Genomic DNA, 15,341 nt, shown 5'->3' with positions numbered 1-15,341 from the left:
AGCCAAGGTATACACCGTGGTGGCCGGGAGGTGCCAAGAACCAGTGAGAGCACGGCCCTTGGGAGTGGCTCCACACTATACTCTGATAAAGCTGGGGAGTTAGGGGAAAGGGGGGCAGTGTGGCAGACCCGGCCTGTCGGGAGCACCCAGAGCCAGCTGCCCTGTCCTGCCTGCTCCCATTGTGCCCTTTCATAGGCTCAGCCCGAATCACAGCTCACCAAAAGCAACCCGCCAGGAAACCCCTCTGCCCCTGGCTGTCAGTGCTAAGCTCTGTCATTTGCAAAAATGCTTTCAGCACACAGGGAAAGCAGGGACGGATGCCTGGCTCCTGAGAAAGCCCTACTCCAGTCCACTGGCTTCTGAGCCAGCTCCACGGGCCACAGCCTGCCTCCAGGGCCCTGGGCCCAGAGAAATACACATCCCAGAGTCACAGTGGTATCTCTGCCCCTGGTGCCCATTGGCAGATCAGCACTCCAGAGTAGCGGCCCCAGACCTGGAGCTCCCTCCCTCCTGCCCTCCTCCCAATCCCCCAAATCTACCAAGGGAACCCTGTCCTCCACCACTGTCTGAACTTCCTGGAGTTGCATGAACACAAGCGAGGGTTAAGAGACAAAATGGCTCTCTTCCTATTGCAAGAAGGGGTTTTCTGTGGCCCTGGTGGCCTGGGCTGAAACCCTGACTTGCAGTGGATTCTGAGAGCCTGTGGGATGGGCTAGGCCTCTCCAGGGAAAGCTCCAGCTTAAGCCCCAAATGCTGTATGTTTTAGCAGCTGTATGTGAAGATGAGGAAGATGGACCATAGTGGGCCCTCTGAGCTCCCCTTCAGGCACCCCTCATTGAGTCAGAGATCCCAAAGGACAGGGACCAAACCCCTAATCAAATTTAATTCAAATAGTTCTGTAGTAGGAAATAGGGCTGGTAATCTACCTGTTCACCTCCAGATCCTCAGCCCTGGATGGGAGCCAGGCAACCAGCTGGTATTTAATCCCAGGCCTCAGACTGAATGCTTTCATTTGCAGCATTTCATTTGATAAAAGTTTGTCAAATTCACTGTACTTGACTCGCCCTCTTGGAACCCCAGCATTGCCTCAATTTCTTCCTCTTCCTTATCTCTTTTTCAGGGTATTTGTAAGAACAGGCGGCATTAATATTAATGCATGTGCAGGTGAGGTGCTACTTTATTTTTCCAGCCCAGACTTGAATGCCTAGCTGCCTACCTAATGTCTCACTTGGGTGTCTCTAAAACACAACTCGTCCAGGAACAAACTCCTGATCTTAGCCCCATGCCAGCTGCCCCCAGCATGTACCACATGCTCAGGCCAGAACTCAGGGGTCCTCCTCACTCCTCTCTTTCCCTAACTCTTCAAAGCCAGCCGTTCAGCACTCCTCTGGCTCTACATTCAGTATATATTCAGAAGTTGAGCACTTTTTAGCACTTTCCCCCGTCTCTACTCCCTGACACTCCCTCATCCTGGTCATGACCATCCTCTCGCACCTGAACACTGTCCAAGCCCCTCACTAGTGTCCTGCCTCTGCCCTTGCCCCTTAAGCTTGATAAAACATAGCACAATGTGCACTTACTGCCTTGCTTCAGCATCCCATAGGAAACTAACCCAGAGCTACCCTGGTAAAAATACAAAACATCCCATAGATACACCGGGAAACAGTCCCATAAATACACTAGCCCATAGGCACACCAGGAAAAATACAAAATGACACATACACCAGGTTCCTCAATGTGGGGTTCTTTGTAAGAGGAAAAGCCTGGCCATAGGCCAATGTCCATGGATAAACTATGGCAAACCCACGTGACAGAGCGCTGTACAGATGCAAAAAAAAAGAATCAGGAGGGTTTCTCCACTCTGCTACAGGGTGATCTTCAAGATATATTATGGGGGAAAAAAGCAAAGTTCAGCACAGTGTTCAGAATTTGTTACTTTTTATATATATAAGAGAGAGAGGTAAATAAATGTATATTGTCCTTATATTTTCAAGAAGAAACAATGGGAAAAAACTGATAAAGATGAATTCTTAACAGGGAAGGAAGAAAACAAGGTGGAAGGGAACAAGATAGAACTAGACTTCTCTCAATTCATCTTGTTTTATTTGGAACACATGAAAGTTTTACATAATTTTAAGAAAATTAAATCAAAACATAAAAGTATGTTGTTCTCAATGGATTTCTGCCCTTTGCCATGTGACTTTGCAATTCCTCCCACTAAGGGTGGAGAGTCTATTTTTCCAGATGTGGCAGATTCTGTTTTCCAAAAACAGCCTCAACAAGATTTCCACAGGGTCTTATAGAATCTGGACGTTCCCAACCAAGAGATGGAGTCCTTGTCTCCTCCACTCAAAACTGGGTAGGACTTTAGAACTGCCTCAATGAATAGAATATGGCAAAAATAACAATAGTCATAAAAGGCAGTACAGCCTCCAGCTGGCTTCCTCTCTTTCTCTTAGGATACCCTTGAAACCCAGAAACCATGTTGAGAGGAAGCTCAAACTAGCCCATGTGGAGAAGCACTGAGGCTCCCAGCTACTAGCATGAATCAACTGTGAGACAGGTAAGTGATGAAGACACGTCAGGTGATTGCAGTCCCCCCAGGCTTCGAGTCTTCCAGCTGAAGCTCCAGACACCATGGAGCAGAAATAAGCCATCCCATGTGCCCTGCCTGAATTCCTGACCTATAGAATCTGTGAGCAAAAGAGTGGTTGTTTGATGTCACTAAGTTTTAGGGTAATTTCTTATACACTCAGAGTAACTGCAGCACCATCCCTTAACTTTGGGCTTACATATGAATTGCTTTGACTAAAGTAATGTTAGCAGATGTGGACTGAAGTGTGTGCGTGCATGCGCGTGTGCGTGTGCGTGTGTGTGTGTGTGTGTGTGTGTGTGTGGTGTGTATGCGTGGTTAGGCATGCCCCCTGTGCCTCTGTCATCACCATCAGAAGAACATGCCCTGGCTAGCCTGCTGTCCAAGGAGGATGAGAGAGACATGTAGAGCAGACCTGGACTCAACTGGAGCCCGGAGCCTGGCCCAGATCAGAGAAGTCTAGCCAGCATGCCAATGCCTGAGTGGGAATAAAAAATTGCTCTTTGAAGCCACTGAGTCTGGGTTGATTTATTATGCAGTATGATCGTGGCAACAGATAAGTAATCAAAAAGCAATCCTTACAAACTGAACACAAACTAGAAAGAAAGAGCGTAATTATATATCTTCTTAATGGCAGAACCTCACTGGGAAGAATAATTTCTTTTTTTTTTTAAACATTTTTTGAAAATTTTATTTATTTGGGGGGGTGAGCACAAGCGGGGGTGAGGGCAGAAGGAGAGGGAGAAGCAGGCTTCCCGCTGAGCAGTGGGGCTCGATCCCAGGACCCTGGGATCATGACCTGAGCCAAAGGCAGATGCTTAACGACTGAGCCACTAAGGCGCCCCGAGAAGAATCATTTCTAATAATTCTAAAACACAGAACTTGTGTCACCAACAGATCAATGGATAAAGAAAATGTGATATATATCTACATAGATAGATAGATAGATAGATAGATAGATAGATAGATAGATAGATAGATAATCTTCAATGGAACACTACTCAGCCATCATAAAGAATGAAATCTTGCAATTTGCAATGACATGGATGGAACTAGAGGGTATTATGCTAAGCAAAATAAGTCAGTCAGAGAAAGACAATTATCATATGATCTCACTCATATGTGGAATTTAAGAAACAAAACAGAGGATCATAGGGGAAGAGGGGAAAAAAATAAAACAAGATGAAATCAGAGAGGGAGACAAACCAGAAGAGACTCTAAATCACAGGAAACAAACTGAGGGTTGCTGGAGGGGAGGGGGTAACTGTGTGATGGATGTTAAGGAGGGCACGTGACATAATGAGCACTGGGTGTTATGTAAGACTGATGAATCCCTGACCTCTACCTCTGAAACTAATAATACATTATATGTTAATTAATTGAATTTAAATTTTAAAAAAGAAGAGAAAATAATAAAACACAGAGCTTGGACTAGACATCCCTGGAAAGAGATAAACTAAGGACAAGAGAAGCCACAAGGAGATCTTAAAATACATTCATTACTATTATTGTTAGTAAAAATATCTATATTATTATTTTGAAACAAATACATGTGTACAGGGCGCCTGGGTGGCTCAGTTGGTTAAGCGACTGCCTTCAGCTCAGGTCATGATCCTGGAGTCCCAGGATCAAGCCCCACACCAGGCTCCCTGCTCAGCGGGGAGTCTGCTTCTCCCTCTGACCCTCCCCCCTCTCATGTTCTCTCTCTCATTCTCTCTCTCAAATAAATAAATAAAATCTTTAAAATACATATATATATATATATATATACATGTATACATTACGTGTGTGTGTGTGTGTATAATTCTACATATATGTAGAATGTTTGGATCCTGATTTGAACACGACAACCCTAAAAAATCATTTTTGAGATAATCAAGTCAAATTGAACATGGACTGGGTATTAAGTTATATTAAGAAATTACAGTTAACTTTGTTGGCTGTGATAATGTCATTGGATTAAAATAAAAACAGCTTTTAATATACTAGAGATATATCCTAAAGTATGAGTGAAATGATACGTTTAAATTTTGATTAAAAATACTCCAGTCCAAAAAAAAAAAAAAAGTTGGAGGAATATGGATGAAACAAGATGGCAGAACACTGATCATTGTTGAAGCTGGGTGATGGGTTCACAGGAGGGGGTTCATCATTCCATCTTTTCTCCTTTTATGTGTGTTTGAAATTTTCATCTGCAGAGTGTTCACTGCCTCTGAGGACATGCTCCCTACAGAGCCTAAGGCCGGTGTATCCCAAAAAGAGGCCAGAATGCCAGGGCCGACCAGGGAAGAACAGGCCTGCGAAAGAGTTTCCTCTGCGGTGCACAGAGGCTTCCATAGGTGCAAGGGGTGGTTGCCTCTCCAATGTGACCCGGCTCTACCGCCATCTTCCAGCTGACACCACCTCTAACCAGAGCTGACAAGGCTTTGGCCTCGAGGGCTCAACACTGACCACTCAAACTGAGATACAAGGATTTGGAAAGTGGGCCCCCAGGGCCATAAGAAGGGGAGAAGTTCTCCCAGCATGATTCTGAAAACAAGCACTGTCTTAGTTATTATCCCTATTTCAGGAGACAGTCAGGATCCAAAGGGTCTCACTAGGTTGGAAGGGATCTCCAAGTACAACGAAAGAAGACATGGCAGGGACCCATGCAGGCCCCCACACATTCACACTCAGGTTATACAAGCCCAGGATGGAGGGAACCCAGCCTGAGACTGGACAAGTGTGGGATGCAGTGCCAGAGGGCACTAAAGGAGGTGTAGAATGGTCTTCTCAGGCTGATGAGTGAAGGCTGCTCATCCTCCAGGTTGTGTCACTCGTAGTCCATGTGACATACTGAGCCCTGGGTCCTATTCTCTGAACCTCCCTGTCCTAAGGATATTGACAGCCTTGGGCCAAACAGCCCAGGTTGCCAAGGGTCCCAGAATCACATCCCAGACACAGGACCAGAGAAGTCAAGTCTAGAGAAGAACCCTGCAGCTGAGGAGATGAGAGCATAGTGAGCTCCTACTAAACCTGTGAGCCAGAGGGCAGAGCCAGGCCAAGAGAAAGGAGGTATAAGGAAGCCCATTTCAGGCAAACAGAAAGAAATTTCCAACGGTGGAGTCATCTGCCTGGGAGGGACCAAAGGCCACTGACCATTGGGTATTCACCCCAAGGCAGAACTCCTCCTTCAGAGAATATGGAAGCAGATATTTTGGCGTCTGTTAGGAGTTGGATTAGATGCTCAAAATAAAAGAAGGACAGAGCAAACAGATCACCCACTGAAGCTAAACCATGCTCCCAAAGGAAGAGGCCTCACAGGCCAGACCTTGACATTGGTGGAGACCTGGCCGGAGCCCACAGAGCCCACAGAGGTGCAGGAGAAACTGCCAAGAGCCCCACATCCATCTCCTCACTCTACAAGTGAAGGATTCTGCACAAGTGCCCGCCTGGAGGAGGCAAAGCAGGCGCCAGAGCACATGGGGGACATGGGCACCACAACACTCAGGAGATAAGCGACCATGCACAGCTGGAAACGGAGCCTGCAGCAGGCTCCACAGGCACAAGTAGGAGCCCGGCCGGCTGGCCAGCCAACCCAGTAGGAGGAGGCCAGCAGCTTTTCAAGAGCCCCCACCTGCCAGGAGCAACTGAGGGGCAAGGTGCCAGCCAGTCCCTCTTCTGGCGCCAGGCTTGATTGTGAGGTCATCTTGTCCACTCTGGAAGATCTCTGGAGCTCGGAGGAAGAGCATTCCTCTTCATTTAAAGCTCTTCTAATGAACCTAAAGTCTGCACGACGTATCTATTTTCTCTCCTCGGTGGGGCTGAGGGATAGCAGGAAGCATCACCCTTCCTTCTTACTCATCTGACAACAATACGCTGTCAGAGATGGAGGGGACCTTTGACAGATGGAAAATAGTGAAGACCTACTACATGTACAGCCAGCTTGGGGCAATGTCAGCATTGACTAAAGCCTGCGTTTCTGACCCCCACCCTGGAGGCTTCCAGTATTCTTCACTTCCCCACTGCACCCTATGCTGTCCTTTGCTCAAATGTCCTACTTCCTGATCCTTTTCTCGTCCTCCAAGCCCTCCCTATCCGAATGCTAAATTTTCCATCTTCTCGGAGCAGGAGGCGAGGAAGTGACGCGGTTCTCCAGCTGTGCCCAGTGTATGGCATGTCAGTTCGCTAAAGTCAGCTAGCTGGCTGTTCTTCTAAATCTCTCATATTAGGCCTTTGGAGTTCCCAACAGAATAAGTTAATGTTGTGAATGTGTTTTGTAAGCTGCAAAACACCATACAAATATATATTCTACTATTTCAGAATATGAAATAATACAACCCCTTTTAATCATGCTCTCATTTATCTTAACTCTGTGAGACAAAGAAAAAGCAGGAGCAAACTCTAATTTCAGGAAGTTGAGGGTAAATATCTAAACAAGTGCCCCTTTCTCTCCTACCAGACTGGGAGCTCCTGAGGGCACAGCCCAGTTCATGCTCCTTCCTTTGCTCCTCTTATCTCACCCAGGGATAGGCATCTAGTAGGTGTTCAGCAAAGGGTTTCCTGAATACATGGATAAAATTTCACTCTAAAATCCTCCTATTGCTAAGTAGAGCTTAATTGTAGAAATTCCTCACAACTGGCCCCATATACAAAAAGGGCAGGTGACCCTTATTATCTCCCTGCATGCACAAATCTATGGAATGTATAGGTGTGACCCTCAGGAAATTTCCTTACCCCCTTTACCTCCAAAGCACCCAAATGCCTTACTGATTCTTCCAGCATCCTAGGAAGGGATAGCTCCCTCCCCAAGACAATGGCACGGGAGAGCAACTCTGGGTCCAGGGGTAGTCCCAGACTGGGTGATCCTTCCATGAGCTGCTGCTAAGGCTTTTTGATCACCTCAGTGGTTGGGGGCCAAGTCCCAGAAGCTAACCCTTCTACTTCTGCTCAGGGAAAAGTCTTCACCTTGGGCCCCAACAGCAGCCCCATCCACTTCAGGGGCAGCCAGGACAACCCAAAACGTTCTGGATTCATCCCAGGGTGAGCTAGAGTTCCCTAGAAGCTCCCAATACACCTCCATGTGACACTCTTGTTAGAAAGAAGTGGAGGTACCAGGTAAGGGGTCTCCTCTAGAGCAAGGCTCTCTTAAGAAGCCTAGATACCCATAAGAGCAAAGAAGAGATGGTGAGATCAGACCAGTGCTGCGACCAGCCTGGGGCTAAAGGTACAGCACAGATGAATCAGGGAGCATGCTTACTGGCTCCATCACACAGGTACAGCTGACCAGAACCGAATGTATAAGACACACAAGCTGCAGGAATGCCATGGGGCAACAGACACCCACCAGAGGCCCCATCTGCAAGAAGGGAGCCACAGGGACTGCGACACCAGAATTCCATCTCCCCTACCACAGGTCCCAGAGGCCATGGCGCCAACTCATTCCCTGGCTATGACTAGCTTCCACCACCATGCTGGTGAATGGAGGAGGAGAGGGCCCTCGAGGCAGGAAAGGAGCCTGAGCGAGTCTTACCAATGCAGTATCAATGCCAGCAGGACATGCCCCTGCCACCAACTGAGAGGCCCAGGCAGGAGTCCCTATGTGGCTAGATTGTCCACCAAGTCCCAGCTCACCAGGAAGACCTCAAGTCCTAAAGTGACACCTGGCCCTTGCTGTAGGCAGGCAGGTCTCAGCCACCATGTCACCATTGTAAACAGTGAGTCCCCAGGCAGGAAGGATGAGTAGGGGCCAGACAGACGGGGCCTACAAGAGCGGCATAGCCAGGCAGGGGAAGTGAGGAACAAGTATGTGTAAAAACATGGAGCACAGAGTCCACAGTGAAGCAGACCTCCAGTAAGAGTAGTCAGAACTGTTGTGACACCTTTGCCAACCTACCTCCCCAGTCAGCCCCAACTGCTTGCCAATGGGCCACAGTCTCCAGGAACAGATTTCCTCTCAAAGAGCCTACACATAGTGGGCCTAAACCTGTGAGCCAGAGGTTCACATAGTAGGGTCTGTCTCTCCCCACTCCTATCACTGACATGAAGAAAGGGCAGGACCTCTGAGAAGAGAGAGGATTTATTGAAGCCCCAAACCCTATCTCCTAGCAGCCTACTACTCACATATACAGGGAGTGTTCCCCAAAGCTGGGTGAAAAGGCATGACCCAAGGGCTCTGAAAGCTTTGCCCTCTTTTTTTTTTTTTCAAAGTTTTCTTTTTTTTTTTTTTAATATTTTATTTATTTATTCATGAGAGACAGAGGGAGAGAGAGAGAGAAGCAGGCTCCCAAGGAGCAGGGAGCCCGATGCGGGACTCGATCCCAGGACCCTGGGATCATGACCCGAGCCGAAGGCAGACGCTTAACCATCTGAGCCACCCAGGCGCCCCAAAAAAAGCTTTGCCCTCTTAAACCCAGAACCAAACCTACTCAGAGGAAGAACTTTAGAAAAAAAAAAAAAAAGAACAGAAAAGTGTCCCATTGCATCATTCTTTGGCTCCCAAACTAGTCCAAAGTCTGGCTCTACTTTCAGTGAACTCCTAGCCCCTTCACGGCCAAAGCCCTCAACAAACTTTTTTAAAAAGCTAGAATTTCTTGACCAAAAGAACGAAATTAGAATCTGAATGGCTTCTAGATACAAGTTCCAGCTTAAAGGAAAAAATACGGAACAGAGGAACATCCTAAATGACACCACAGAGATACAATCAGCATAATCCAGAATGCAAGAAACACAGGACAAATGACTCAGTCCTCCAATCATATCTTGCAAGATGGAAAAAAAGGAGATGGAATCTACAGATTTAAAGAAACTCAAGAGGGGCGCCTGGGTGGCTCAGTCGTTAGGCGTCTGCCTTCGGCTCGGGTCATGATCCCAGCGTCCTGGGATCAAGCCCCACATCGGGCTCCCCCCTCAGCGGGAAGCCTGCTTCTCCCTCTCCTACTCCCTCTGCTTGTGTTCCCTCTCTCGCTGTGTCTCTCTCTGTCAAATAAATAAATAAAATCTTAAAAAAAAAAAAAAGAAACTCAAGAAATGTATCCAACAAATGCAATGTGTAGACCCTGTTTAGATCACAATTCAAACAAATCGACTGTAAAAATAAATTCATCAGATAATCAGAAAACCTGAACCCTGACTGGTATTTGCTGCAATGAAGAAGGGATGGTTATCAGGGTGTCTACCTGGTCAGTCAGTAGAGCATGCAGCTTCTGATCTCAGGGTCATGAGTTCAAGCCCCATGTTGGGCGCAGAGATTATTCTTTTTTTTAAATTAAAATTTAAAAAAAAAAGGAAGAAGGAACTGTTTTCCTGTTTGGGTGTGATCGTGGTACTGTGGTAACGTTCATACAAAGCCCGTATGTCTTAGAAATACACACTGAAATACGGATGATGCAATGTGGGGATGTCTGGAAGTGGCCTTCATGGAGGATGGCAGGTGAGGAAGACAGACAAACTTGATCAGCCATGAGTTGGTGATAAATGAGCAAAGGGAACATGGGAGTTCATTAGCTTATTCTCTCAACTTCTATGTATATTTGAAATTTTCCATAATAAAGAGTTAAAAAAAGAAGAAAAAAAGATGGACTTTCTTCCCCAACATCTCCATAACTTTTTTTTTTTAGCAGCAATTTATGAGTCTTACCGATGCTGGGAAAAGCTCTATTTTCAAAGCTGCTCCTTTCTCCCTGGCAAAAGATGAGAAATGGCTGCCCCTTTGGGTGAAATTTTGACATCATCACCATTCAGATGTTAGGTCACTTTAGTACAATCCCCAGGTCATGCCCCCCATGAGAATCCAGCTCCTGGGGCCCAACAGGATCTCTGAATGATAAAGCGCTGTTATTTCTAAACCTGGCAATTATATCCTTTCATTTCATCCTTACACATGAATCCCAGATTTTTCTAGAGCCTAACTGGTAGCTGCTACAGTAAACAAGTCTGGCTAATCCCAGACTGGATATACTATACCTGACAAACCCATTTATTTTTATTTTTGTTTTCTTATTGGGATAGAATTATGACAAACTCATTTTGGGAAAGGAACTCGGACGGTGGTTCACAGAGTAGCCTCACCCACCATCCAGCACACGACCAGGCTCTGTGTGCCCGCTGCCATTGGTTCAAGATGTCTCCACGGCAGATGAGCTGGAAGTGAGTGAGAGGCAACCTCGAGGTGATCAGGGATTCTGATGGGTAATGAGGGAAAGTTGCCTCGCCTGGTCTGCCCCAGCTCTCCTCCACACCCCTGCACTTGGCCCCATTCTCTGCTCGCCGTCCCTACCTATGTAGACCACATTCCTCATGCTATTTCTCCCTCTCCACATCTCAGAACCCCACCATTTTTCCCGCATGCCCTGGGTTTCTCCTTCTTTTGAAGCCTCTCCACTCTTCTCACTTGACAACCATTCTATAAGCACTGTCTATCTGGCACTTCTCAGACACTGAGCTGCTCAGACACCGAGCCTTCTCAGTCTGAGCTGCTCAGATACGGAGCTGCCCAGCCAAATTCCATGATTTGGCTCTTTGAGGGCTGTCTCATCAACCAGACTGTGAGATGCTAGAGGATCGGGGAGCACTGTATACCCTTCCAGACCCTCCACAGAGCCCAGCACAGTGCTTGCTCTCGATACTGGTAAATACACCTTGGTTAATTGACTGAAGACCAATCTGCAAATGTCAGAACATGTCAAGTCCACACCAAGTCCACTATAGATTAGATAAGTTGTCACTGGTTTATGTGGCTCCTTTGTGCAATTTTTTAAAAAGGTGCTTTCTGGGGTACTGACAAAGTTTCATCTTGAACTGGTGGTTTGTCATGGGTATGTACATAGGTTAAATCCCATCAACTTGAGCACTTCACTGTACATCAGGCATAAAAATAAGTGAATGAATGAATGAATGAATGAAAGGTGCCCCTTCCTCTAGGAGGATGCAGCCCACACCAGGGCCTACAGCTCGGACAGTAGAGCCTTCTCCGATCTGGCACTTCTTGAGAAAGGCACAACCTCTATAACTGTACATGCTACCCTGAGACCAGAAGCAGAGAGCCCCGCCTGAGGGGCTCCCCGATGCCCAAAGTGCCAGATCATCCAAACGGGCTAAGAGGCAGCACTACGGGTGTGGTGGTGCTGCCACTTATGGGATTCAAGTCAGGCTCTTCAGTCATAAATGGCAGAGCCACCCCCTCACAGAACCCAAGTGAGCTCAGTATGAGGATGAAGAGACTAACTCTGGGGTACCAAGGGGTAATATGGCAACTGGAAAGAGCCAGTGATCGACTCCCCCAGAACCTCAGTTCCACTCCCCTCTGGGGTTAGTAAAATGATCTCGCCCTTACCTACCCTCCACCTGCCTCGATGAGGCTTCCAACTGCCCCCAAATTTGCAAGCCTGTTTGAAACTGTGCCACTGCTCTTTCCTGAATGCCCAGAAGCACATGCCACAGGGCTTTTCCTCTATCGGTGGGCCAATCTGTTCAGTAGCCTCTCTGAACAGAACATGCTTAACTTAGCATCAGGTACCTGAGATGCTCTGGTGAGAAGCAGAAACCATTCTAATGCTGAAGGAGAGACATACCGTGGAGGTGCTGCTCATGTGAGGTACTGCGACAAGCTGAATATCAGCTGAAGCAGTAAATCCCATCTCCTAAGGGCCCCTAGTCCTGATTGGTGACAAGTAGCCAGATCACCCTGAGCTTGACAGCCATAGAACCTTAGCACCACCGGCCCATGGGTGAGGCTTGCCCACAGCCAGGAGCAACTTATGTGACTACTAACTCCAACAGGAGCCCCATGGTTCCTCAACCTACAGTAGTTCATGGGTCTGCCCTATAGCAGAATGCATAGATGGGGTAGAAATGAAACCCCAAAAAGGAATATGAGTAGTAGACACCAATCTCCTTCTTGCCCCTCTGAGCTGCCCAAATCTTTCCAAAATGTCACATGCTTGGCTCCGCAACATCAGGTAAACTATAAGCAGAGCAGCCTGTTTGGTTACCATAAGAGAAATGTCAAATTCCCCATATAGAGAACTACCAATAACAGGGTATTTTTCCATTCAGCTGTAGACGCTTTCCCTTGGAGAGCGAGCTCTAAAGCCTGGGTGAGGCTCCCTCAAGCTAAAACTCAAACAGCAGCTCAACACGCAGCAAGATGGACAGTATTTGCAGTGCTAAGAACCGTAGGCTAACCAATTGCATTACTCTAATAGCTAATGTAAAATGGGCAGATTCCCCCTTTAAAGAGGGTGCTCACAGGCTGGCCTGTCTGCCTCAGGTTTTAGGCTATTAAGAGCCTTTCATTACTGTTGATTGTCTAAGAAATGACTTCTGAGGAAATAAACACATGAGAGGCACAGTTGGACAGCTGAAGAATCAAAAATCATGCTCCCTCACAGTTCGTGTGCTCCCACACAGAAAAGAAAGGCAACATGATCAGCAGACTCACATGGAACCAGAAGTGCCCCCTCCCCCCACCTCCCCGCCTAGGGTTTTGCTACTCCCTAGGCCCATTTGGTGTAAAGATAATGCCTTCCATTTTATCCTGTTGTCTCTTGGTAGCTTTCCGGAGTTTTCAGTCTACTAATCTATCATATATTGGCATTCCCTTCCATTGCATTCACAACCACTTGAGTGTTTTCGTGGGACCTCAGTTGGCATACATTTTAAACAAGCTGGTTTCACAGTATTTGATCAGATATGTTCGTTAAAAGCATCCTATGTGGGTTTCAGTTTTTCCCTGGTTTGAGGTGGTAATCTAAATCATAAGGCAACAGGAACATATTCGGTGATAGATGCTTCAATAGCATTTTTGCCTCACCTAAGAGTGTTTCACTAAACGTTGGTGAAAGCACATGACCCTGTTCATATTTTGAGCCTAAATAAGTACTTTTTGGTGTCCAGTGGCATTTTCCCTTCCTCCAAAGATGATTATAGTCACTAAATTCCCGAGGAAAGTGCATGACCAAGTTCATGGTTCAACTATTTCCATATCTCTCTGTTCCTCGCAGTGACACTTATCTTCCCTGACAGCCACTCCCATTGTGCTCTTTCCTTGGCCCAACACAATGGACACATGCAGACACCAGCAGACAGGGAGGACGTTTTCCATCCCACTGCTCCCCAGTGCGGAGGGACTTGGCTGAGGTTACATAAGCCCCTCCTAAGCCCAGCGTTGGGGGGTTAGCAAATTTGGGGTTCGTGACGGAGTCACGGTCTGCAGGCCCTGACTGACCCTGCGCTCACTCACCATCCTGCCTTACCTGGGCAAGGTGGCTTGAAAGAGAGGACCTCTCTCTGAGACCACCCGACTCCCGCCAATCGGGCCGGGTTCAAAGTGTGGCCGGACGTCTGACCTCGCTGTACAGACTACATCGAGGGGTCGCGGGCCCCGGCCTCAGGCTGCAGCTCCCCGCCACCCCCCCACTCACCCCAGGTGCCGCGACGCGCGCTTACCTGCCAGGACCGGGGCCGGGGCCGGGGCCAGGGCCCGGACCGGGGCCGGGACCTGGGCCCGGTGGTCCCGCAGTTGCCCTCGCCGCGCCTGCAGCGGGGAGCTGTCCGCCGGCGGCAGGTGCTGAAGGCGGCTTTCCTGCGCCGGGGCCCGGGCCAGGGCCGGTGCCTCCGGGCGGCAGGGGCCCGTCGCCAGCGCCGCCCTCCAGGCTGGCCTCGTTGCCCATGGCTGGCGGGCGGGCGGGGTCGGGGTCGTGCTGGACCCGGGCCGGCGGCTCCCGGGCTGCTGCTCACACGCTCGGCGCCGCCGCCGCCGCCGCCATCTCCCAGCTCGGCTAGCGCCGCCGCTTGTCGCTGCGCATGCGCATGCGTGGCCCGCGCGGCCCTACCCTGCACACGCCCCCCCGCCTCCCCCGCCCCGGCGCGCGCGCGCGCGCGATTCAGCCAGGCAGTGAAGACGCGTATCCACAAGCCAGCGGCGGGGTCGCCGGGAAACAGCAGCCGCCGCCAGCGCATGCGCCCTTCGAGGACGACGCCGCTAGCGTGTGCTACCTGGAGCCTAGAGGGGGTTGGCGGTGGCGTCCCACTGAACCAGGATGGAGGGGTACCGGCCACAAGAAGGGGCCCTGGGGGCGTCGCGCCGTGCCCTGCCCTGTTGTCAGTGGCGCTTCCTGTCCCGGGAAACTTCGGAGTAGGGGCTGTCGTTTGGGAAAACTCGGTGCCCCAGCCAGCAGGCTTCGTGGGGACAGGCCTCAGAGAGGGGCCACCGAGTGTGGCCTCAAAGAATGTTTAGGAGTTGGAAAGGCAAGTGAACGAGGATGTTCAGAGGCGCAAGGTCATGGAGGGACAGAGACAGAGGATACTTGGCGATGGGGCCAGATTGTGAGGGTCTCGAAGGCCAGCTGGGTAGTGGAGAGTTTATCCAGATAGCCATGGGAACCATCTGGGATTCAAGCTGAGGGCCTGGTCCCATGGGACAGGGGTCTCAGGCAGTGTCTCTGGGAAGGGTGGAGGGTGTGTCAGGGCTGGCCTAAAGCCAAATGGAAGGCTGCCTCTGTAGGCCCTGAGACAGTGACCTTGAGGATGGGAAAGAAGAGTTGATATTTCTCAGAGCCCTGAGTTATGGCTCCCGGAGACTGTCTAGATGAGAGGCTGCAGCTGCCTCTGCATTAACCTGAGAGCTCACCGAATTACTTTTCCGTTATCTCACTTCCACAGACTTCAGTGTTTGCACACTACTCAGGATGCTCTGCCTCATGGCTTCTCATACAAACCTGTACTTTCCTGAGGGTAAATATTTCCTAGAAGATAACAGACTATATTC

At 48.9% G+C, this 15,341-nt stretch overlaps 1 protein-coding gene across 3 annotated transcripts in view; it reads right to left on the bottom strand.

Annotated features, from left to right (window-relative positions):
- Positions 1 to 14,331, bottom strand: part of BSN (bassoon presynaptic cytomatrix protein) — a 93,620-nt gene extending 79,289 nt beyond the window's left edge. For all 3 annotated transcript variants that reach the window (XR_012380885.1, XR_012380886.1, XM_073901201.1), the window contains exon 1: positions 14,021 to 14,331. Coding sequence is in view for 1 of the 3 variants with exons in the window: in XM_073901201.1 (XP_073757302.1) it covers positions 14,021 to 14,244 (224 nt within the window). In the remaining 2 variants the exon portion in view is untranslated. The remainder of the gene's footprint in view (positions 1 to 14,020) is intronic.
- Positions 14,332 to 15,341: the final 1,010 nt, after the last annotated feature.

This window comes from Callorhinus ursinus, unplaced genomic scaffold (genome assembly GCF_003265705.2).
Source record: "Callorhinus ursinus isolate GAN/ISIS: 27379988/994484 unplaced genomic scaffold, GSC_fseal_2.0 scaffold15, whole genome shotgun sequence".
In the NCBI taxonomy this organism is placed as follows: domain Eukaryota; kingdom Metazoa; phylum Chordata; class Mammalia; order Carnivora; family Otariidae; genus Callorhinus; species Callorhinus ursinus.
The sequence above is the reverse complement of the archived record's forward strand: the minus strand, read 5'-3'. Positions and strand labels throughout refer to the sequence as shown.